This window comes from Panthera leo, chromosome D3, assembly GCF_018350215.1.
Source record: "Panthera leo isolate Ple1 chromosome D3, P.leo_Ple1_pat1.1, whole genome shotgun sequence".
NCBI classification, from domain to species: domain Eukaryota; kingdom Metazoa; phylum Chordata; class Mammalia; order Carnivora; family Felidae; genus Panthera; species Panthera leo.
In genome coordinates this window covers 67,345,389-67,371,526 of record NC_056690.1, presented here as the reverse complement: position 1 = coordinate 67,371,526, position 26,138 = coordinate 67,345,389, and the positions used below count along the sequence as shown (strand labels likewise).

Here is a 26,138-nt window from a genome sequence, read left to right as displayed (position 1 = left end):
AAATACCACAAAAATCACTTTCGTAAAGGGTTGGATTTACTGTTTAACCAAAATCAATCTATTTTTAAGCAAATGTAAATGGTCTCTCTTTTTAAATTTGGGTTTCAATGGCCAACCCCCAGTTTTCCAGAACTTTTAGAATCTGCAAGAGTTACAACTGTCATCATTACTTTCTAATTTCTGGCGGGCACGCCATTTTTTTCTAACTTTTAGAAATCGCAGACAAGGTCTTGAGTTTCTTAGGAATTGATTGCATTGTTTTAAACAGTTAACTTTCTTTGGATATTTAGAACAGAAGAAAAGTACTTCCCAATCCCTGCATTTCCAAAGGGTGACCTTGAAGAAAATTAAGAGAAGTGACTTCCTCTGTCTGAAACTTGGTTCCTTTGCCCAGCGCTAACCTTGTCTCAACCAAAGCAAGGAAGTTCTTATAATTCTTTAGTTAAGCGATTCAACCCACCCCTCTGTCTTAGCTCTAGTCAACGCTTTCTCCTTTCCGTTCCAGTCTCCAAGGCAGACCCGGAGGGCTCGGCCCGGGATTCCGCGGCGGAGGAAATGGCTTCCAGCCCGCTGCCGGGGCCCAACGACATCCTGCTGGCATCGCCGTCGAGCGCCTTCCAGCCCGAAGCGCTGAGCCAGCCGCGGCCGGGCCACGCCAACCTCAAACCCAACCAGGTGGGCCAGGTGATCCTCTACGGCATTCCCATCGTGTCATTGGTGATCGACGGGCAGGAGCGCCTGTGCCTGGCACAGATCTCCAACACTCTCCTCAAGAACTTCAGCTACAACGAGATCCACAACCGTCGTGTGGCGCTGGGCATCACGTGCGTGCAGTGCACGCCGGTGCAGCTGGAGATCCTGCGGCGCGCCGGAGCCATGCCCATCTCATCGCGCCGCTGCGGCATGATCACCAAGCGTGAGGCCGAGCGCTTGTGCAAGTCGTTCCTGGGCGAAAACAGGCCGCCCAAGCTGCCCGACAACTTCGCCTTCGACGTGTCTCACGAGTGCGCCTGGGGCTGCCGCGGTAGCTTCATCCCCGCGCGCTACAACAGCTCCCGCGCCAAGTGCATCAAATGCAGCTACTGCAACATGTACTTCTCACCTAACAAGTTCATCTTCCACTCCCACCGTACGCCCGACGCCAAGTACACGCAGCCGGACGCAGCCAACTTCAACTCTTGGCGCCGTCATCTCAAGCTCACCGACAAGAGTCCCCAGGACGAGCTAGTCTTCGCCTGGGAGGACGTCAAGGCCATGTTCAACGGCGGTAGCCGAAAGCGCGCGCTGCCCCAGCCCGGCGCGCACCCCGCCTGCCACCCGCTCAGCTCGGTCAAGGCGGCCGCCGTGGCAGCGGCGGCTGCGGTGGCTGGAGGCGGGGGACTGCTGGGTCCGCACCTGCTGGGGGCGCCCCCGCCCCCGCCGCCGCCGCCACCCCTGGCCGAGCTGGCGGGCGCGCCCCACGCCCATCACAAGCGGCCGCGCTTCGACGACGACGACGACTCGTTGCAGGAGGCGGCCGTTGTGGCCGCCGCCAGTCTCTCGGCCGCCGCCGCCAGCCTCTCTGTGGCCGCGGCCTCGGGCGGCGCCGGGGCGGGAGGGGGCGGCGCCGGGGGCGGCTGCGTGACCAGCGTTGGCGCCGGCGCGGGCGCGGCGGCTGGCGCCAAAGGCCCGCGCAGCTACCCGGTCATCCCGGTGCCCAGCAAGGGCTCGTTCGGGGGCGTGCTGCAGAAGTTTCCCGGCTGCGGGGGGCTCTTCCCGCATCCTTACACCTTCCCGGCCGCAGCCGCCGCTTTCGGCTTGTGCCATAAGAAGGAGGACGCGGGCGCTGCGGCCGAGGCCCTGGGGGGCGCGGGCAGCGCGGGCGCGGCGCCCAAGGCCGGCCTGTCCGGCCTCTTCTGGCCCGCGGGCCGCAAGGACGCTTTCTACCCGCCCTTCTGCATGTTCTGGCCTCCGCGGACCCCAGGCGGGCTTCCCGTGCCCACCTACCTGCAGCCCCCGCCCCAGCCGCCCTCGGCTCTCGGCTGCGCGCTTGGAGAAAGCCCCGCCTTGCTGCGCCAGGCCTTCCTGGACCTGGCCGAGCCCGGCGGCGCCGGTGGGAGCGCTGATGCCGCTCCCCCGCCAGGTCAGCCCCCTCCGGTCGTGGCCAATGGCCCGGGCTCCGGCCCTCCGCCTCCGGCTGGGGGCGCGGGTGCTCGCGACACTCTCTTCGAGTCGCCCCCGGGCGGCAGCGGCGGGGACTGCAGCGCGGGCTCCACGCCGCCAGCCGACCCCGGCGCCGTGTCCGGTGCAGGGGCCGCGGCCGCCGGCGCGGGCCCCGCGGGAGCCCGAGTGCCGGCACCCCACCATCCGCACCTTCTGGAGGGGCGTAAGGCAGGCGGAGGCAGCTACCACCATTCGAGCGCCTTCCGGCCGGTGGGCGGCAAGGACGACGCGGAGAGCCTGGCCAAGCTGCACGGGGCGTCAGCGGGAGCGCCACACTCGGCCCAAGCGCATCACCACCATCACCATCACCACCCGCACCACCACCATCATCATCACCCCCCGCAGCCGCCGTCACCGTTGCTGCTACTGCCCCCGCAGCCCGACGAGCCGGGTTCTGAGCGCCACCACCCGGCCCCGCCGCCGCCCCCGCCCCCGCCGCCCCCGCTGGCCTTGCAGCCGCACCACCGAGGCCTTCTGTCCCCCGGGGGCACCAGCTGCAGCTACCCCAGCGAGGACAGCTCCGAGGACGAGGACGACGAGGAAGAAGAGCAGGAGGTGGACGTGGAGGGCCACAAACCCCCCGAGGGCGAAGAAGAGGAGGAAGAAGGTCGAGACCCCGACGACGACGAGGAGGAAGACGAGGAGACGGGGATCCTGCTAGGGGACCCCTTAGTCGGGGGCGGCCGCTACCTCCAGGGCCGAGGGCTGTCAGAGAAGGCGAGCAGCCGGGACCGCGCACCGGCCGCGGCGGGCGCTTTCCCACTCGCCCTGAACTCCTCCAGGCTGCTGCAGGAGGACGGGAAACTGGGCGACCCCAGCGGCTCAGACCTGCCCCCGCCCCCGCCCCCGCCTCTGGCCTCCCAGAAAGCTGGCGGCGGCGGTGGCAGCAGCCCGGGCAGCCCGGTCCACCATCCATCACTGGAGGAGCAGCCCTCCTACAAAGATGTAAATATCCCCTTTAGGCTCCTTCAAGCTAATTATTATTATTTAAATGCACCTTTAGGCTGAATCAGTTACATATGCGCAGGAAAGATGAATCACCAGATTTCCCCACAGAAATGAAATATTCAGTGTGTTTGAGAGGGCTTCTTTTCTGCCAATGGTCCTCCATAAAAATGTGGTTTCTGGTCTTGTACAAAGCCTTTCAAAGGCTTTGGGGCCTCGATTCCTTCCTACGTTTGAGTTGGCTGCTTATAGAAGTTGGAAAAGACTCTTTAATTGACCAACTCTAATTCACCAATCTCCTTTGTTCCCCCCCACCCCCCACCCCAGCGGAGCATAATTGTTTCCCCCCAAAGCAGTGAGACCACAAAAACTGGAGCAGTCTGAATAATGCTGTTCCCTTTCTTCTCAATAGTTCAGCGCCTCCCCCAACCGTGACCCAAAAAAGATGGAAAACTCATTGACTTCAAAAGTTAAATTCAGTTTCGTTTGAACTGCTTTAGTCAAGGTTTGAACCTCAGAGCTCTCTAGCCAAAATGGACACAGCTGTAAAATATTGTGCCCAGTAAAACAAAAGACAGGCTCTCCAGCAAGACCAGCTTCTCCCAAACCAGTCTCCACAGACATACAAGTGGTGCTGGTACCCCCCAAAAACCAAAGTTACATTTAAATGGCTCTGCATTCAGTGTTCAGTCGAGTGTGCACAGAAAACACACTCAAGGACTTCAGAGTGAAGTGAATCTGTCCTAATGTCATGTAGGTTTGACAAATAACATGGTATGTTTATTTACAGAACATACCATAGGTGTGTATTTAATTAATGTATTACTTCTTAAAGGACAGTACAGGTATGTGGGGGGGGGTACGTGCATGTTTAAGTACCACGACTATTCAGAGAAGATCATCATCAAAAAATGATGTCTCCTGAGGCTCCATGGACTCACTTTTATTGATGCTTCTTCCTGCTGACTGTTGACATTAGCATATGGTTTGATCCAGGCATTGATTTGTGTATCTAATTCTTCTCCACACAGAATCAGAAAACTAAGGAAAATAACCAAGTTATTTTACCTACAAAGGATGACAGCAACTTTTCAGGTAAAATAAAAACAAACCAGTTTTTCTTTACTGCATTTAATCGTTTATGTGAGACTTACACACCCAGCATCTCCCCCCCCCCCCACCATTCTGGGGATTTTCACCCATTGAATTTTATGCTGTGTGTGTGTGTGTGTGTGTGTGTGTGTGTGTGTGTGTAAGGTGTGAATTTTAAAAGGCAGCACTTTTTAGTTTTTGCCTTAGTTTCCAAGCAATGGTGATTCCCCAAATAACAATGCCATTGCCCCCAATCTCAACATAACTCTTGGCCATCAGAAACCTACACAAATACATAAACACATGTTAAAATTCTTGGATGTCTTTGTTTGCCACTTGTCAGTGTGATCACTTGTAGATTTTGTGTTTTGTTTGATTCTAGATAAGAACAAGGATCATAGCTTTTTCATCACAGACTCTGATGCTTCCGGAGGAGATTTTTGGAGAGAAAGATCAGGTATGCTGGGGACAAATAGATAGGAATGAAGAGTCAGATGCCAGAGAGAGGGGCTGAAATTCATAATCAAAAGACTGAATATTTAGTACAAGGGTAAAGATAACACACACACACACACACACACACACACACACACAATTCCTAGTAGATATAACTAAGAAAAACACAAATGGGAAAGCAGTGACATTAATAGCAATAAGATTATTAATTGCTGGGCATATTTCAGAAGAAAATTCAGAAATATATCAGGTTATACAATGAAACAGGCTGGAAAAGCATAAAATGACAATAATTGAAATGTTCTCTTAGAAACCTTCCATTAAAAAGGATCACAGCTTATTGCTTTTAATATCTGTCAGAAAGACATTAAAGGTGTTTTATGACATCTATGCCAACATTTATATTATCTCCATGATAATGATCTCTACACAAAATGTATAATACATTTACAAAAATTACATTATACAAATTAAATGAAACCACCTTTTACTGATTGCTAAATGTCTCCAAGGGGTTTGGGGAAGACGTGATTAGAAGTTTTGATACTAAGTTGTCTATTGCAGTGTCTTAAGGAGAGGGTTTTGTTTCTTGGGAAAAAGGAATCTAATTTTCCATTTATGTAATGCAAACTGCCTTGGCTTTGACTATTCACGGTTAATTGACTGTCAAACGAGGTTGTTATCCTGCGGCAATGTCTGCAAATTTGCCTGTCAAATGAGACAGAGAGAGCCAGCTAGGAAGTGAGGGAGAGGGAGAAAGAGTGGTTTGGGGAGCAGAAATAAAGAAAATAGGATCTTAAAGGAATCTTATATAACAGCAAAGTACAATGAAAAAGGTCTCCGAACCTTTGTTTTTATTTTCTCTTAGAGGAACTCCTCAATATTTTAAATAGCGACAGGCAAATACTTGTTTTAATGAAAAGCACAGCTTTCTATATCACGGGAAGAAAGCTTTCTATATCATCAGATATTTCCAAATTATTTCATGAATATATTCCATAAATATTGATCAACCTCCAAGTTTGGTTGACAGCGCTAAGGAGTTACTAAGAATTGTCTTGTGGTATGTCATCGGTTAGTGGCCACACGAAGGCTACATGAAATACACAATGTTGGCTTTTTGTGCAAGCTGGTTTGACCTGTTTGTTAACACGTTTAAAATATTTTTTATTAGCATCACTTCAATAATTGAAGCCTTATACCTTTTCATAAAATTACCTTCCACAAATTTACTTTTAAGTGTCTATATGATACTGTTGTTAAATGTGGATTTAGTTTTTTTTTTTCTGTTATAGTCTATAGTGTACTTTGTAAAGTCACAAAAGCAATGATCTTTGCCCAGAAACGACCACCTTCCTAGTATGATACTTCACCAAATTGAGGCCTGAAATGAAAAGGATTGCTACCAAGGAATTTCTAATGGGTTTGCACACACACCCAAGAAAAGGTTTCTAATTCTATTCGATTGATTCTGTAATATCTAGCCATTTCCCAGACATTTCTAGATACTCGATTGCTTTTGTTTGTTTGATATGTATAGAAATTAATAGCCACTGGAAACAACACATTCATGAATATGAAAAAACAATTCTAGAAACCTTCCTCAGCCCCAGATCAAATGCTATTTAGCGGCTCTGTAAGAGCTAAAAATAGATTTAAAAGTAGCCCAATTTCTCCCATGCCTGGAAACCGCAGATGGGAGTCTGTATGTATTCTGGTGAATGCAAATTAACTCGGGCTGTTTCAGCAGCCACAGTGGATGGAGACCTGTGCTAAGTCTGTGTTGTACCAGCAATGAGCTCTTAGAGAATTCTCATACCCCTGTACCAAAATATGGCAAGCTCGGAGAGTTCAGAAGCTGTGTCACATTCCGGTGGCACCATCAATAACTTACTCTGAGAAGGGGGATTTAATTTAGTTTTACTTTATTTTACATATGACCTCATTTTGTGAGGAGGCCCCATGAAGCTCAAAGTCTGATGAATAAGAAAAGTTTCGTGTAGCAGTGACGGTGTGTTTTTAAATAATTATAATTCACTCAGAGGCAGGATGTAGACTCCATCCTTGGTTTCCTAATGTTAAAACAGGTTTTAACTTAGTGTTGCCTGTTAGAATTAGTGCTCTGTCGTTTACGTGCATTAATTTGAAAGTTGTTTTTAATCGCTTGGATTCAGAAGTTTTTATTTCGGAGTTGGCTGTTGGTGATATTTAAGCTCAACACTATAGGGTCCATGTATTTAGTATAAAATAACACATTTAGAGAATAATCCGTGCCAGACCTTACCCTTCATTTAGCTAAACCATAAATCATCATAAGGCTGCTTGTGCTAAACTGTTACTCTATTTGGGTGCAAATTTTGAAGGAAATAAAAATTTTGTAAATATTCTATGAAATATGTAAAACGTGTAGCTTTTCAAGAGGTAGCAATGATTTGAACAAAACTATGAGGTAGTTTGTTGTGTGCATTGTTAAATTTAGAGGAGATTCCATAGATTCAATGAGAAAACCCAAATTACCCAAACTGAAATAATTTCTTTTTAGGAATTTTAATTTCCTACGTTGCACTTAATAGCTGGTATTCATATTTTTTATAAAATTTTCAAGTTAACATTTGACAAAATGTGCATACCCACGAGAAATCTAAAGGTATTAGAACATACTGATGTCTTCACAGAGTTGTGTTCTCTTCATGTATATTAATAGTCTCCGTAGATCTGTTAAAAACTGAATTTCTCCATCTTCCTCCGATTTGGATGGCTGGGCTGGTTCCATTTGAAAATACGTTCCTCCTATTCTGGAGAGTGGTTTCGTTCCCTCATGCTTAGTAAGTTCAGTAAACCCTGAAAAGCCATCAGAACCCCAAGGATGGTAGCCAGAACGGATAAAAACCACAGAATCCACTCTCGTTTGATATTCAGACAGAAATACAAATGCCAAAGGAAATAGGTGAAAGTATAGTCAGGATCAGTGTTCACATAAAAATTCCACAGTGCCCGGATCTCAGGGTAGTACAGTCAATAGTTATGTTGGTAATAATATCTAGCCATACTACTGATGTATTACTAGTCCCTTCCTCACAATAATTAATTTGATACAGATTCCCAGAGAAACTTGCTCTACATTGATTTTCCATATTACAATTTTATTCTCACGTTATTCAGAGGAGTCTGTAGGTAGTATGTTATATTTATTATATTATTATTATTCTGTATTGAATGGGAGATAGGTAGGACATGGGAGGGATGCAAAATATCATTGAAATGAACAAATGTTCCAGTGAAGAATTTTATTTTGTGAAAGTTATCTTGGAATCTTGGGTCACAAGAACTTCATCCTTGTGGTTGCTTTGCTGAGTATGTGGAGATGATGTTTTAAACCCTAAAGATGTTAAGGCGTTACATCTCCTTGGGTTGTTTTGGGACTTGGTGGATCTTCAGCTATCCTGTCTTGCAGGGAAGATTATTAGCTCATGGTCTTTGTGTTGAAATGCACATTCGAGAAAATCCTAGAGTGGGCATCCAGTTGTCCTATGTTTGTTTTGGTATTAACGTACTTACTTATGGTCAGACTCCAAGAATCCCTTCGTTTAGCAAAGTGTCAAAAATCCGGAAGAGCCAATGAGATGATGAAGGCCTGTGATTAACCGCTTTGGAGTGACAGCAGTAGAAAGCTTTACCCAGTACACCCTGACTGGTACTGGAGATATTTCTTCCCGTGGAACAACTGTTAACTTCCACATCTACGCCTCTAACCACTGTTGATTTTCATTGCTTATTTACTCGATTACGCCACAAATATTTTCAAATGCCTACTGTGTGCTAGATACTTTGCTAGGCTCTGGGGATTCGGAGATGGAATCCATACCAGTCTGTGCCCTCAAGTTGCTTCCAATCAAGAGGAAGGGATAGGTAAACTGTAAAGCATATGAATACTGTAACAGCGGTCTGCACCACATACCGTCGGATAAGGTGTATGGAGCCAGGTGTTCCGTTAGCCAGTATTTAATTCAATCGTTATCATTGGAAAGTACCGGTATTTTATTTCAGCACGTACGCAGTAGAACATAGAAGAATAAAATGTCTCTTCAAACTACCGAATAAGTCAGGATGCGATTTTTGATTTCGATGTGAATTTTTCACTCCTGTGGCAATTACGAATGTAGTTTATCACAGATTTCTATGTCCTTTCTCAAAACAAGTAAGGAGATAGCCATATCTTTAAAATCTGGATACTTGCTTCAACTGTTCCCGGATGCAAATTCAGTTTAGCAACCTACTTAGTTCCAGTTTATTTTTTTAGGTTATCACTTTAATTAAATGCAGCTTTCCTTCAACCTTTCAGCCTTATTAGTAACTGTTTCTTTTTAGGAATTTTAAAGATGGTATCTTTAAGTGATTTTTTAAAGAACCTCCCTGCTAATGATCTTTAAGCTTACACACAGCAGATCTTGTACTTCTATGTAATTCGAAGGACCAAACATGAAGTTTTTAAGCAGCCAAAATTCCTCGGAAGCCTTTTATCCATAGGTATCTTTTAAATTAGACCCATGGCTTAAAGCCCAGCAATATAGTTTAGGGGGTTGGTAGTTTGGTCAAAATATCACCTACTGAAAAATATAAATGACAGCATTTTGCTTGCAATCCCAGAGTGAGGTTTTGCATATCCGTTTTGAATAACTTTAGTGAAGTTAAGTGATTTGAAATTGAATGCAGTGGGGCAAGCTGGTGAGACAGCTCAAAGCTATGGCAGGTCAAGGAAATCACGCAAGTAGAGTCATCCCTGATTTCAATACATTTCATTGTGGAAACGCCGGCACCATTGGAGTCTGAGCGTGGCTGCATCTTGTTATATGTATAGGAGTTTTAAAATCAATTTGATTTTCACTGGTATGATTCTCTAGTGTACTTAATATGCTATGGACAGATTTCTGAGAATAGTAAGAAGCAGTTACACTTCTCATGAATATATAGCGAATGAGGCACTCTGATTTATTATTCCATTCAATCTTAGAACATGCTTATGATTTAAAAAAAAAAAAAAAAGGAAAAGAAGAAGAGGAAGTATTCTAAAATCCACAACCAGTAGATCTGAGTTTTAATTCTCTCACTAGGTGACTTTAGGTAAACACTTTAACTGCTTTGTGCCTCGGTTTATCCACCTGTAAAATTTGACAAAACCTCCCACCTCTAAATTACTGCTGCAATTTTTACAAACAATGAATTTGGGGATCTTTCAATGTATGTATTCAAAATTAAATTATTCCCATATTTCAGCTGTCCGTTTCTTTTTATTTCTAAAAAATGTCCCTTCTTATGAATGATTTTTTAAAATTTCTATGAAATTTAAGAGATAAAGGAAGACAGTGAAAAATTCTCCAGAAAACAAATAGCATTAATTGAAAGCACAAGTTCTAAAACTCCAGAGAATTCTAAATGAACTCAAGATATACTCATTCGAGAAGCAATGCGTATGCAAACTCACAATACGTTTTGATCATGCAGTATAAAGTTTGCTGTAACTCTTAGTTTGCTGTAATTTCCCCTGTATTAATCTTGCCTTTACTCCTTCTTTTTTTTTCTTTCACTAATGGAGTTAACATTTAGTTAGTTCATTCTGTAGCACACCCTCTCCAGTGGTATTGATTTTGTTCTCTCTTCTGTTCTGTGACCTCACTAAAGTGCCACACGTCACAGGGGAAGAATTAAATGTAGAATTTAACACCAAGAAATTAGCAGAAGTCCGTGTACTACTGACAGAGGAGAAAATTATTTAACCTTGTTTTCTGTGTAATTGAGTTTTTAATGCCCTAATGCAAAGTGTTCTTAAAAACTTCTCTAAACCATATGTTGTGCTACCTTTTGGTAATTATTAAAGGTACTACTTATGTTCGCTTATGTCGACTGTCTTTGACCCCATCCGAATTGTACCTCTAAGACAAGTTGTTAGAGAAAGAGAAAATAAAAAATCCCTGGAAATCTAAATCAAAACCAGGTTGTAAAACTAAGGTTAATTATTACAATTCAGAGTTAAACATGTATAAATGGAGTCTGTTCAACAGAAGTCTAGGCCCTGGGCTGAGGCTGTCGGGAGGCAGAGAGCAGACCGTCAGGCCGGCCCCGTGGGTGTGAGAATACAGTGCAACTGTAATCTGCAGTCACTACTTCTCTTCCAAGGTCTGCTCCTTGAGACCCCCACCCGACAACTATAGAAGCATCTGGGCATTTGACTGAAATCTTCACTCTTTATCCAGACGTTAAAAGGCACGCGTGTCTTATGTTGAGGCACAGCCACAAACCAAAATAGTTTCGACCACATTCATCCTTGAGTGTGCAATTAAATAACATTCTTTCTTTCCATAATGGAAGCATTTTCTCCAAATGTTTTTCATCAAGTGTTGTCAACAGTCCCAAAGGAACAGAGAGGCCCTTTTAGCGATAAGCAACTTGCCAGCCCCTGGGGCTGCTTCGTGGGGCAGAGCCTCCGAATACTGGTTGCAGGCTGCAGGGAGTATAACACTGAGGGGAGAATGAAAAGAGAGAGAATATATTTCCGTAGAAGGGATGTGAATGTCAGCGTTTTCACTCTTCATCCAAAGGTCAGGCATTTCATTTTGTACCTGTATGTACACACCTTTGTACATATTTGTACAAAATATTTGAATGATCTTGTTTTTTGGATTCAAGTTTAGCTTGAGAAGAGTAATTACCTATTTAATCAGCTTTTTGTCCTATCATCCCGTGACCACCAACAGAACAGGTCATCTGACCTACTCATTTGACTCCTAAAATTAAATGAGCTCTAAAAATGTAAGGTATTTTGGCTCTTGGAGATCATGGAAGACTTTTACATTAATATTTTCATGTCCCGGTTAAAACTCACTGCTATGGTTTTAGCTCCGCAAGAAATTTTCAAAATGTCAGATAGGAACAAAAATTGAAATATCGCAAACTTCCCCAGTAAACTGAAAATATAGAGTACGTCTTCAGATGTCCAAATGGATCAACATGTGCTTTTTCATTCATAGGAATGAGTTAGTGCTTAAAATGATGATGATTGAGGATTTAAAGTGACATTACTTTGTATTTCTTTCACAAACCAGATTGAATTAAATTAAAAGCAAACGGTGTTTGCGGGATGTATTTCACCCCCTGAAGGTAGAGGTGATGGGGTTACCTGTTGGGTAGGGTCTCTCTCCCCTCAGAAAGCAGATTTTCTAGCTGGGGAAGACCAGACTTGCAGAGTTGAAACCCCAGGACGTCAGGTGGCAGAGTGAAGACAGTAGGGACTTGGAACTTCAGCCCTTGGATCAGCAGCATTGGCAGAGGTCAGGAAAGGCGTTACGGAAGAGTAGGGACTTGGTGGCATTATCATTGTGGGTGGATGGGCAGGGGCACCTGAAGCAAGAGCGAAAACATAAGGCAAAGCCAGCCAACATGAGGAATAAGGGCCCGATTAGAGTAAAAGGTTTGTGCTTACCGACAGAGAAAGCTTGGCTCAGCTGAGTGGGAGAACCTGGAGGTGACGGGGGAGGAACTTAGAGTGGATTGTGCAATGTAGACATCAGGAGCCATGGCGCGGTTCTTGAGCAGAGGTGTGCCATGATATTTAAGAGAAAGTAATTACCCTTGTGCCGTGAAAGGAGGTGCTATGAATGGAACTTTCACCTGGAATGTGGGTCCGCCTGGTGCCGGAGGACCCTGGAGAGACCACGGGAGCAGGAACCAAATAGCCCCAGGCTCTCTGGGCTTCACTGCCCTCAGGGATGTAGTTTCGCTGATGTGGCTCTATGCTGCCCCTCCCCTCCAGGGCAGGCAGGATTCATGGGCAGCGAGGCAGGTCACAGCAAACTGGCTCCTTGAACATGTACTTGTGGAATCCTGGTGTAGACATGTCCCTGAGCAGCAGCTTCTGGTCACATCAGTTCACTGGATGCATTTTATATCCCGATTATCCATTACTCTCCAACTTTAAGCCACCTGTTTTCTTTTACAGTCTGATTTAAGATATATTTTAGGCCTGGCCTCCAAGAAAGATGTTCCTTCCATATTATAATTTTCCTTCCTATAACTCCAAAGGAAAATTAAGGTCTCCCTCTGCCTTTTTGTAACTTTTTTTTTTTTTAGGGGGAAATACAGTGGGAAGGAAAGTAAACATTTTAATTTTTGGATGTCTCCAAACCTATTCATTAATTTTGGAAAAGTAAAATGCATCTAACCTAATGGAATATTTATAAAAATCGGAAGCTTATTGTCAACTAAATCTCATTTATTTAATCTAGTATTAGACTGCCTTTTTTTTTTTTAAACCAGATGGAAAACATTAGCAGTAATAGTGAACAAACATATCCAGGCTCCCAGAGGTCATTTTTAACCACCATTAACAATCTGGTTTCACAGATTAGTAATATACAAAAGGCAACGGTCCAGTAAAAGATACACAAAAGGCAGCTGAAACGTCTGTGCTCTTTATTTACCTAACATTTAACCATTTAAAAAAAAAAACCAAAAACAAAACCTTTATAAGTGAGACATTTGAATCATCCAAGCTCCAAATTGGCAGGTTTTACCGAGAAGTTGCAGCAACGCATCTATCTGAAATAGACCCCCATGTAAAGTATTGATAAAACCTGCACAAAGCTAATGAAAAGAAAAGCTTATTATTAATATTATCACATTTGTTTGTTGTTGACGTACTTCCTATTTGCTAGCCATTTGTTTAATGGTTTCACTCCTATGTAAACCTCCAAATTATGAAGTTGCAAGACCTGCATTTTTACATATCCCATTGTAATTTTTCAATTTAATTATCTCACTGAAACGTAATGCAAGACAAACGGGCCGCACAATACACTAATGAATCAAAAAGGTCTATAGTGTGATAAGGACATGACTTCTAGAGTTGCCTGTTCAGACACGAACAATCTCCATTAAACCATGCTCCCTAGTAGTTGGGACAGTGGCAGGATGGTGAAATGTCACTCTGCCCTGCAGATGGATACAGAGGGACGGGCGTGCTTGTTTCTTCTCTTGTTCAGACTCAACATTGTATGTGAGTGTGAAACAGCTATGCATTTGACTGATTGAGACTGGAGGAGACAGAGGTAACACTGCATGTAATATGCATTTTGTTTCATTTCAAAATACCATTACTCTTGGTTTCTATATTTATGATTTCTCATCAGCTTTCATGTTACTCTTCTTTTAGATAGTAGTATTTTGCAGGAATTAGATTAAGGTGCATATTTAAAATGCTTCGCAGATATTTTCATTATTCTGTATGAAGAAAGCCAAGGTCTTTAAAAAAAATTTTTTTTAGATTTATTTATTTTGGAGACAGAAACAGAGCACGAGTTGGGGAGGGGCAGAGAGAGAGAGAGGGGGACACACAGAATCGGAAGCAGGCTCCAGGCTCTGAGCCGTCAGCACAGAGCCCGATGCGGGGCTTGAACCCAGCAACCGTGAGATCATGACCTGAGCCAAAGTCGGATGCCCAACCGACTGAGCCACCCAGGCGCCCCTGAAGAAAGCCAAGGTCTTAATGTTGAAAGCCTATGGAGAGAGGTCATGTCCAAGATGAAAGTGGGAATGAGGTTGTGCAGATATGATCTAGACAGTAGAGAAAATACCTGTCGTTAAGGAACTCAGGGATGCCTAAGATATTATTGTCCTTATGATGGGGATCCAGGGCAAGCATCTTTTCATCACTATGCACATGTGCAGGAATATTTGCATATATATGCACACATATATACATCCACTCATTCCTGCAAATACTTACTCCCAATGGTCATCGGGTAGAATGCAGAATCCCCATCCATTTATAATATCATGCTAAGTATTTTCCTGTCTGTCCTTGATACTGTTGGCCACTGCTTTGTGGAGAAATTGTTTCCCTCTTTGTGGGAACTTTTACCTTGACGATGAAATCTCCCAGTATTCCTACAAGTGCCTAGGGCCATTATATTCTATTTCTTGCTGAAGAAGGGAAATGAATAAATAGTGAGGAGAGAATTGAAATGCTGCATTCGGGCCCACGCTATAGTTTAGGATTTATGAGCTCCTGGAGTTCCTTTCAGTGACAACTGAAAACACTTTATTGAATACCTATTATGTATCCAGCATTCTGCTAATCACTGGCCGTGCAGGAAACACAGAGCCCCTACCTCCAAGTAGCACGCTGCCTGGTGAGTGTGGAAAGTGAGTAAGCAAACAGCACCATGGGTGCAGAGGAAGGAGCTAACCCAGAAGGGGGTCAAGGGGTGAGGGGATCCATGAAACCTGAGAGCACCTTTGTCTATACTGTCTGTACATGAAAATGGAAAGCTTAGTTACATTATGTGGATAGTTGCAGATAGCAAGTTGAAATTGGAACAATAGATTCTGGTTAGCTAAGTGATTGGATTTCTTTGGTTTATTTATGTTTTCTAGATTACATAGACTCAATTTATGACTGTAGAGAAGGACGTTTTCCTAGCTTGCCATCATTCTAGTTAGCACATAAACAAAATAGGAGAGAATAACACCTAACCTTTATCTACAATCTAGTTTTTATTGGTTGAAGACAAGTAGTTCTGAAACTATCAGCAAGCATGTGAATATTACAAAGCAACATAAGATAACATTTCACACCTCTGTTTTAGGTTGATTTAAAAAAAATACCTATCAGTTATCAAGAAATTATTCCAGGCTTATAAATTCGCTCCCAAGGGCAACAAAAGTCTCCTCCTGTTTCTTTCTAACTATCCCAAATTTTGGTGACCCAAGAAGGTAGGAGGTTTCTGCTTCCTCAGCCTCAGCCTTCTGGTTGACCCTAGGCTCCTTCACTTCTGGAAGGAGAGGAACTGATCTGAATTCTTCTGGATATGTTAACTGTTCAACCTCCTCTTTTGCCCATTTAACAAGTACCTTTGTTGTAGAAGATGGATAGTGGTGGGGCCTGGGAGGGGGCTAACTTCCGGAATCTGCTTTCACGGGGCTGCCATTTCAGGCTAGGTTGACTGCGCCCTTGCTTCCTGTAGCTGCCGCTGTGCCTCAGGGGAAGTGTACGTGAGTAAATGAGGACAACATTTGGTTCTGAGGACTTCCACCTTCCAGTCATACCAACTACGCTTCTTCGTAGATGTGAAAAGAAAATGAAAAGAAAAACTTTCAGAAAATAGCCTACACAAAACCAATATTTGTTCTCCTCTTTTTAAAGGTGAACACACACAAGAAACAAATTCACCTCATTCACTCAAAAAGGATGTCGAAAATATGGGGAAAGGTAAAGAAAAGTTTTAATTCTGTAGAACTTCTCTTAGCTTCAAAAGACCATGGAGATAATAGGAGGATATTTTTGTTCTACACCATATTTTAAGCTTGACAAGCAACATATGAATAATATATGGACCATTGGGTGGATATAATTGAGATTAATGCATACATATCAATCAATACATGACACTGTAATATAATACTTTAAAATAATATATTACATTGATTTATATTCATGGATTTCTGCACAAAATCTATCCTATGTCTATGCAACACTTTTTAAACTGGTAAAATATTTTGTCTTCTAATAATAAATTGCCATGTGTAACAGTTCTCTGGAGAGTTATTTGTAAAGATTAGTAAAATGACTCTTCTGTTTTTCTTTATTAGAAGAACTTCAGAAGGTTTTATTTGAACAAATAGATTTACGGAGACGACTAGAACAAGAATTCCAAGTGTTAAAAGGAAATACGTCTTTCCCAGTATTCAGTAAGAAATCGCTTTTATTTTATTACATTATGATAGTTGATGATGTTTCTATTATTATGCTTAAAAATAGGCTTCTGAGTCTGACATGCTTATATAAAGTGCCACAGGCTCTTCCTGTGGCCTCTGTCCAAATATTTGGAAATTGTAGCCTGTTATTTATGCTTTGAATCAGCTCGCAGATAAAATTTCTTACGAGAATCCTTTGGTGTTTATTGTATCGATAAGTGTGTATCTGTATGTGTTATGTATATTTTAAAATATATATGCAAATATATCATTAAATACGTAGACGTATTTAAATACTTTGATATTTTAGGTTATATATCTTAGAACAAAAGATACCAGGTATTTTTATTCTCCAAGGTAGGAAAAACAAAAGAATTTTTATTTTCAGAGCTGGAGTGCTTTCTGGTGCTTGAAATATATATAAATATGAAGATTTACGATTTAACAATTCAACGTACACATATTTATTTTATTGATTCAGATTAGTATAATTTTAGTAGTTTTGGGTTCTCCATCCACATTTAATGTTAAAATTCTATTCCAAATTTGGTGGCAGATAATGTAGCATAAAAACTATCAGTTCTGTTCCCAGAGGCCTAGAATTTCAGAAAGACTTAATGCTAGGTGTCCAGATTTCTAAAACTCACCAGCCTTGGCCTGGGTTACGTTCGGACAAATACATCACAGCGGTGTTGTTTCAAGCATTTTAGAGTTTCATTTAGTCATATTCCTCTCTCCAGAGAAAGAAAAGTGGGAAAGAAAATAGTGTGTTAAGTTTGTATTTTGAATTCTGTAAATTTACGATTAGTTATTTCTGGGACTCTTTTTTAAAATGTCGGCTTGCCCCTTGTTATTAACCTGGTAATCACAAAACTCAACGTTGGCAATTCCTGTGCTAGGGCCACAGACCAGCCTCCGGGAGAAGCTTTTTCGGTCCTTGTGACAATTTTAATAATACGAGCATGAAGGTCTGCATTCCCCAGGGTTTCTCAAATGTAATCGTCAGCACAACTAAAAGACGTGCCTTCTCGGGTAGCAGCTTTGCAGAGTACTGGGTTCCTACACACGTCAGACTGGGTTGCCCCACACCTCTAGCAGGGATACAAACAAGGAAGATGTGTGATGGAAGAGAGCTCTAACCAGGAGGAGAAATAGGGCGTGTCAAGTTTGTGATCTCTCGGTACCCAGAGGGGAGGAGCTCAGGCGCTTTAGTGTTTTCAATTTCAGGAATGTTTGCTGAGGCCTCAAGTAAGACGGAAGGGACGAGAATGGCAGATAGCTTTTTAAAAATTATTATTTAAATCCATGTTTAGTTAACATAGTGTAATAATGATTTCAGGAGTAGAATTTAGTGATTCATCACTTACATATAACACCCAGTGCTCATCCCATCAAGGGCCCTCCTTTTTTTTTTTTAATATGAAATTTATTGTCCAATTGGTTTCCGTACAACACCCAGTGCTCATCCCAAAAGATGCCCTGTTCAATACCCATCACCCACCCCCCTCCCTCCCACTCCCCATCAACCCTCAGTTATTCTCGGTTTTTAAGAGTCTTTTATGGTTTGTCTCCCTCCCTCTCTAACCATTTTTTTTTCCTTCCCCTCCCCCATGGTCTTCTGTTAAGTTTCTCAGGATCCACATAAGAGTGAAACCATATGGTATCTGCCTTTCTCTGTGTGACTTATTTCACTTAGCATAACACTCTCTCTCCAGTTCCACCCACGTTGCTACAAAAGGCCAGATTTCATTCTTTCTCATTGCCACGTAGTATTCCATTGTGTATATAAACCACAATTTCTTTATCCATTCATCAGTTGATGGACATTTAGGCTCTTTCCATAATTTGGCTATTGTTGAAAGTGCCGCTATAAACATTGGGGTACAAGTGCCCCTCTGCATCAGCACTCCTGTATCCCTTGGGTAAATTCCTAGCAGTGCTATTCCTGGGTCATAGGGTAGATCTATTTTTAATTTTTTGAGGAACCTCCATACTGTCTTCCAGAGTGGCTGTACCAGTTTGCATTCCCACCAACAGTGCCACGGGGTTTCAAGGGCCCTCCTTAATGCCCATCCCCCTACCCAACACCCCAACAACAACCTTCAGTTTGTTCTCTGTATTCAGAAGTCTCTTACGGTTTGTCTCCCTCTCTGTATACTAGCAAACTGGCCCATAGCTTTTGACAGTGTGTTGGGATCATCGTGACATTATAGCTTTGAAAAAAAGAGAAACGTTGAAAACATATCTCTGAAATCTTAAATTTAGATCCAGCAGGGTGGGTCAAAGTTTCATTGAACCCCTAAAGTACCCACCTAACTCCCTATAAAGTACCTACCTAACTCCCTAATTAATCTCCTTAATAAAAGTTAATTAATCATTTTAGGGAATTGAGTAATCGATAATAATTGATACATTTTCCTTCTTAACTGATCTCCCATACAATATGCACATGTTTCTGCTAAAAAGAAGTTAGAAAGGGTGCCTAGGTGGCCCAGTTGGTTAAGTGTTCGACTTCGGCTCAGGTGGTGATCTCATGGTTTGTGAGTTTGACCCTGACATCCGGCCTGCTATTGTCAACACAGTGCCTGCTTTGGATCCTCTGTCCCCCCTCTCTCTACCCCCTCCCCACTCTCTCTCAAAAATAAATGAACATTAAAAAAAAAAGGTTAGAATGTTATAGTATAACTGGCCCATTTTCATTCAGATCTGTCATTCATCCTTTTGAATTAAAGTCAATCCTTTGTAATTGCCACACGTATGAAACACTTCAATTAAACAACAACAAAACTTTTTTCCTGTTTTTTGTCTGCAGCGTACTCCACTGACCAAGGAAGTGGCATGCATGTGCCCAAGTGTGAATGATGCGTGGTTTAGACATACCGCAAAGAGGCAGTTAATTTCACACGGATGAAAATAGCAAATGCACATTATGTGCTCGTTAACTAAATGTGAGAGGCCATGAGGCTGGCAGGCAGATTTAGATTTGCTGAGATGGAAAGGGGAAAATGGAACTTTGTGAAGCCACATCAGGAGGAAGCAGAGAGGAATCCCAGCCAGAATTTCGCAGACCCTTTTCCTAGGAAGTGGACCCTCAGTCGTGACACTTAAAGCCTGGTTCACTTAGAACACTGCAGACCTAGGCTAAGCTGTCAGGCATGAGTTCACTGTGGGGCTCGGCCACTTCCTGGTTGTAGGACCTTGGAAACTGTCAAATGGGCTAGGTAATTCCTGTCTTGTAGGAGGATGCAAGGAGTAAATGAGAGGACCAGTGTGAAGGGCTGTCACAACCAGCTCAACACATATGCATCGGTCCAAATTGCTGAGTTTCTCTTAGCCTTCTTGTTGTGGTTCTGAGGGCTAACAAGGACCACGGGAATGGATCCAGGGCTTGGAGAGGATAAAGGTAAAGATCAGGAGGAGGAGGGAATGAGGAGGAGGAGGAGCCCAGGCCTGAACTGAGGACCAGCTAAAAAGTTGCTGGATGAGGCAACTGATGGACAAGGGCCCTCACACCTCTCTCCCTCTGTGCCCCCGCAGCAGGGTGCCCTGGGGCGTCTCCTCCCTTCCTCTCTCCAGCCCTTTCTGGTCGCTGCCATTAGCCCAGTCTTGCCCAAATTGTGCCTCTGGCTCCAAATCTTCCACCCAAGAAGCTATAGTGATTCCCTACTGTTGATCATGTTGTATCTAATTTAACTCCTGACTGACCCTTAAAACGCTCCGTAATTGGCCCACCAAGCCTCTCCAGTCTCACCCCCACTCTCCTCCTTGCTGAGCTCCAGTTACCCTACAGATCACTCTGCCCTCTTGCTTTCGACCTCTGCGGACTATGTTTCTCTAGTCTGGAATGCCTCCCCTCGCCTAAACATTCCTAATCATTTAGGACTCACTTCAAGGCACCACCTCCAGGAAGCCTTCATAGTCTTACAGTAGGCACTCTTTGCTGACATCCTACTATGTTTATTTCTAGCCCTATGGGTGTTTTTGTTGATTTCTTTTTGATTGTTTCACACCTGCTGCCACCTTCTACCCCATGGCATTGTCAATAGGTTCAGGAAAATGTTCTGTTGCTGGCCGCGCAGCACCTGACATATTGTGGGCACACGATATACTCTCAGTAAACGACTGATACACAGTTTGGTGTTATATTCAAAGAGATTAAAACTGACAATGAAGGATGAGATTGGGAAACTGAAAACTGTTGTATAAAGGAGATTAGTGAGGGCTCATAAGTTGAGTCCTTGGATTTGCATGTGACAAATTCATGGCACTTAAGAGAACTGATGGAAAGGCCAGTGAGTTATGACAGGGAAGGCCCAGTGACTGGGGCTTCATGAAATATTTCAGTAGTAGATTTTGACTACGTCATCATTTTAGATTTTTATAAAGAACTACTCTTCCATGTTACTTTAAGGTTACTTTTATTAAAAACAAACTAGAGGGGCACCTGGGTGGCTCAGTAGGTTAAGCATCTGACTTTGGCTTAGGTCATGATCTCACGGTTCGTGGGTTTGAGTCCCGAGTCGTGCTCTGTGCTGACAGCTAGGAGCCTGTAGCCTGCTTCAGATTCTGTCTCCCTCTCTCTCTGCCCCTCTCCTGCCCATGCTCGCTCTCGCTCTCTCTCGCTCTCTCTCTCCCACTCTCAAAAATAAATAAACGTTAAAAAAAATTTTTTTTTTAAACTACATTTCATCTACTTGAATACGGCGATCCCAACTTTCACCCCTGGCTGTTACTGCAGTCATTCTGTGTTGAGTGGTTTCCTCTCTCTTTCTGTAGCATCCTCCAGAGAGGGAGCGATGGGGGAATTCTGGAACATGATACAGAAGGAAAGGCCTGATAGCTGTTAAAAGTAGTGCTAACAATGGGCACCTGGGTGGCTCGGCCGGTTAAGCGTAGGACTTGGCTCAGGTCACAGTCTCACGGTTTGTGAGATTTAAGCCCCATGCCGGGCTCTGTGCTGACAGCTTGGAGCCTGCTTCAGATTTTGTGTCTCCCTCTCTCTCTGCCCCTCCCCTGCTCATGCTCTGTCTCTCTCTCTCAAAAATAAATAAACACTTAAAAAAAAATTTTTTAAGTAGTGATAGCAAAATGAACATGATGCAAACAAAATAAGCCCCGAAACCTATTGGTTCATGAGTGGGAATCTCCTGGGTAGACCAGATATTCCATATGGGTTTTCTTATTTCCGGTCTGAGGAAGGTAGGCTGTTTGTAAAACACTGGCTTTTCAGACTGTCCACATTTGCAGAGCACAGCCTTCGCTGCTGCGTTGGCTGCACGCACGTTGTCCTCAGTGCTTTCCTCTGCTACCTCCTTTTCTACTATCATTTTCCAGAAATAGTTGGGTTTTAAGTGCGTCTCATTAGAGAAATCAACTTAATGATTTCTTCTCTCTCTCTCCTAAATTGTGCCTTCATCACCCTTTAGAACACAGAAGAAATTTTAGGGTTTTTTTTTTTCCCATTTGCCGATTAGCAATTTTTATATCCCCAAAGCCACACACATGGCTTGTTGTAGAAAACCTTAAACATACGGAAACTCAAAGAGAAGGAAAGAAAAATCGCTTGTAGTCTTGTCACCTGGAGATAACCAATGTTAACATTTTGGAGTTTCAGTTTTTAATGCATATTGAATCCTTTTTTTTGTTTTTTAATTTTTTTTAAACGTTTATTTATTTTTGAGACAGAGCATGAATGGGGGAGGGTCAGAGAGAGAGGGAGACACAGAGTCTGAAACAGGCTCCAGGCTCTGAGCGGTCAGCACAGAGCCCGACGCGGGCCTCGAACTCACGGACCGCGAGACCATGACCTGAGCTGAAGTCAGACACTTAACCGACTGAGCTACCCAGGCGCCCCAATCCTTTTTTTTTTTAAACAAAATGAAATATTCAGCACTCCATCTTTTACCCTCCCGTTTTTCACGTAACATGAGCCTCTTTCCATTACTACAAGTAAATGTACTTTTTTTTTTAAACCTTTGCTTGTTTGAGTATAGTTGATACACAAAGTTACATTCATTTCAGATGTACACTCGTGATTCAACATCTCTGTACGTCATGCTATGCTTACCACAAGCATAGCTACCACCAGTCACCGCATGATGCCATTACAGTATCGTTGACGATATTCCCCATGCTGTACCTTTGTCCCCGTGACTTATTCATTCCATGAGTGGAAGCCTGTGCCTCCTACTCTCCTTCACCCATTTTGCCCATCCCCCACCCCTTCCCTTCCTGCCACCTTCAGTTCGTTCTCTGCACTCACGGGTCTGATTCTGCTTTTTGTTTGTTTGTCCATTCGTTTGTTTTGTTTTTCAGATTCCGCATATGAGTGGAATCATGTGGCATTTGTCTTTCGTCGTCTGATTTTGTTCACTTAGCATAACACCCCCGAGGTCTATCCGTGTTGTCGCGAGTGACAAAAAAATTAAAATTAAATTAAAAAGTAAAAAAAAAAAACAAACGCTCATCATTTTTTTATGGCTGCGTAACATTCCATTTTGTGTATATACAGCACATCTTCTTTATGGATTCGTCTTAGTTTGCTTTCATACATTGGCTATTATAAATAACGCCGCAGTAAACATGGAGGTACGTGTCTCTTTGAATTTGTGTTTTTGTTTCCTTTGGGTACATACCCAGTCGTGGAATTATTGGATCCTATGGTATTTCTATTTTTAATTTTTGGAGGAACCTCCACGCTGTTTTCCACCGTGGCCGTGCCAATTTGCGTTTCCATCAGCAGTGCACAAGGGTTCCTTTTTCTCCACGTCCTCGCCAACACTTGTTGTTCCTCGTGTTTTTGATGCTAGCCATTCTGACCGGAGTGAGGTGTAACCACATCTCATGGTGGTTTTGATATGCATTTCCCTCACGATGGGTGATACTGAGCATCTTTTCATGTGTTTGTTGGCCATCTGGATGGACAACCGAAAGGTCTCTTTAGATTCTCTGCCCATTTTTCATCAGATTCGTTTCTTTTGTTATGGAGTTATAGAAGTTCTTTATGTGTTTTGGATATTAACCCCTTATCGGACATGTCATTTGCAAATATTTTTCCCATCCAGCATGTGGCCTTTTTGTTTTGTGGATGATTTCCTTCACTGTACAAAAGCTTTTTATTTTGATGTCATCCGAGTAGTTTATTTTTGCTTTAGTTTCCCTTGCCTGAGGAGACATATCTAGAAAAATGTTGCTATGACTGATGTCGAAGAAACTACTGCCTGTGTTCTTGTCCTTATGGTTTTGGACCTCACATTTAGGTCTTTAATACATTTTGAGTTTATAAATGTACTCCATGTTGGACGTTAAAGTTATCAAAGCTTTAGGTGATGGGTTTCGCCGTAGCTAAATCCGTACCCACATCTATGGCGATTCCCTCAGGATAAACTCTTGAAAGGCTTCCTGTGTTAAAGAATATGCACTTTTTCAGGCGCTTGATACGTAATGTCTATTTGCTCTCCAGAAAGGCTGTACTAAAAGGAACACCTTTTCTTTCAATCTCTGCTAACTTAAATGAAAAAAATAGTAGCTCATACTGTTTTCTTTCATTGCTCGGCATGGTGAACATTTTTCATGTCTGCTTTCCATTTGTAGGTTTTGTGAATGCCCATCATATTCTCTTCTCAGTATTCTTATTGATCTCCATGAACCCTTTATATACTAAAATATTCTTTGCCACATCACACATATTCTTTTATTTGTGTCAATTAGCTTTGGATGTTGACTCTGATCTTCTATGTTTTGAGGGTTCAATTTTTTTGTAGTTTATCGTCATACTGAAGTTTTAAATGTTTGTCTAATCAAATCTATCAATCTTTTCCTTTTTCAGTTTTTCTATCTTTGATACCCTTCCCCACCCAAGTTTTATAAAAATATTCACCATTTTTTCTGATACTTTAATGGCTTTTTTTTTCATTTTATCTTTTTTTTTAATGTTTATTTGTTTTTGAGAGAGAGAGACAGACAGACAGAACACAAGTGGGAGAGGGGCAGAGAGAGAGAGGGAGACACAGAATCCGAAGCAGGCTCTGAGCTCTGAGCCGTCAGCACAGAGCCTGATGCAAGGCTTGAACCCACAAACTGTGAGATCATGACCTGAGCCGAAGTTGGATGCTTAACTGACTGAGCCACCCAGGTGCCCCTTTTTTCATTTTATCTTAAAGAATTGTATTAAGGGTACCCTCCCAGAGCAATGAGCATGAGTTAAGTAAGGACTAAGTATGACCATTCCACTCTGAGTTGTCCTTATCATCTTCTGGGATCCCAGGGAGGTACCCTGGTCAGGTTTGGTGGGTGATGGGGTGCAGGGGTTTCAAACCTCTACCCTCTGTGCTGCAACCAACTAAGCCACCTGCTATTCCCCACTCCTCCTCCCTTGTCTTTCTATAAAATACTGTTCTTCACATCTCTGCTCAAGCATTTCCTCCGCCTTTACTCCCCAAGAGGATAAGGGCTTCTCCCTTGCCCCTTGCATTGTGCCACAAACTTGCCCCTATTACAATACCTTTCACATTAAATTGAGAGTAGGGAAAGAGTCTTTTTAAAAAATATAAAAGGCAAAACTGTGGAGACAATAAAAGGTCAGTGGTTGCCAGGGGTAGGGTGGAGGAGAGGGATGAATCGGGAGAGCACAGAGGATTTTAGGACACTGAAAATATTCTGTATTTTCTCTGATATTATGCTGGTAGATATATGTCATTATATATTTGTCCAGAGCCATAAAAGGTACAATACCAAAAGTGAACCCTAAGACAAACTACGGACTTTGGATGATGATGATGTGTCAGTGTGGGTCCATCCATTGTAACAAATGTCCCTCTCTGGTGAGGGTTGTTGATAATGAGGGAGGATATGCAGGTGTGGGGGCAGTGGGTAAATGGGAAGTCTCTGTACCTTCCCCTTGATTTTGTGGTGAACCTAAAACTACTCTAAAGAAAACCCCAAGTATTAATTAATTGATGAATTAATTAACTAATTTAAAAAACATGCATGGGATAGGGAAGGAATTCAAATAATATAGAAAAGTAGAAGTCAAGGGGCGCCTGGGTGGCTCAGTCGGTTAAGCGTCCGACTTCGGCTCAGGTCACGATCTCGCGGTCTGCGAGTTCGAGCCCCGCATCGGGCTCTGGGCTGATGGCTCGGAGCCTGGAGCCTGCTTCTGATTCTGTGTTTCCGTCTCTCTCTGCCCCTCCCCCGTTCATGCTGTGTCTCTCTCTGTCTCAAAAGTAAATAAACGTTAAAAAAAAATTTTTTTTTTAAAAAAAGAAAAGTAGAAGTCAAAAAAATTAAAAGGATGGTGTTTTTAATTTCCAAGTCCCCAGAACCTCACAAGAGGTAAAAGATTCATCATCTTGTAAGCATTGGGAAGCCATCATAGAGTTTTCAGCAGAAGGAAAGGGGATTTGCAGAGCGGGGGGACCGGAGGCCAAGTGGTCAGTTGGGAAGCTACCCAGGGAAGAGGTGTCTGTGTTGGGGAGGTGACAATGGCAAAGGGAAGCGAGGATGACATCAGACCGTAAAGGACTCACACACCAGTGGCTGCAGAGGTGAAGGGAAGAGCAGAGGAAAAGATGTGACAAAGTTTCTGGTTTCCCCAAACTGTTACCCTGACTATCCACAACAGATTCAATAGGAAATCGTGTGACGTTCTCATTGAAGGCAGAAAATGCTAAAGTTAGCTGGGCCCACGCTTTTAA

General features: G+C 43.2%; 1 protein-coding gene across 4 annotated transcripts in view; it reads left to right on the top strand.

The window, feature by feature from the left end:
- Nucleotides 1-308: 308 nt before the first annotated feature.
- SKOR2 (SKI family transcriptional corepressor 2) overlaps nt 309-26,138 on the top strand; it is a 43,128-nt gene continuing 17,298 nt past the window's right edge. For all 4 annotated transcript variants that reach the window (XM_042910505.1, XM_042910503.1, XM_042910502.1 and 1 more), the window contains exons 1-5: nt 309-3,147; nt 4,179-4,242; nt 4,622-4,696; nt 15,893-15,958; nt 16,339-16,437. In XM_042910505.1, coding sequence (XP_042766439.1) covers nt 556-3,147; nt 4,179-4,242; nt 4,622-4,696; nt 15,893-15,958; nt 16,339-16,437 — 2,896 coding nt within the window. In that variant the 5' untranslated portion in view covers nt 309-555. The remainder of the gene's footprint in view (nt 3,148-4,178; nt 4,243-4,621; nt 4,697-15,892; nt 15,959-16,338; nt 16,438-26,138) is intronic.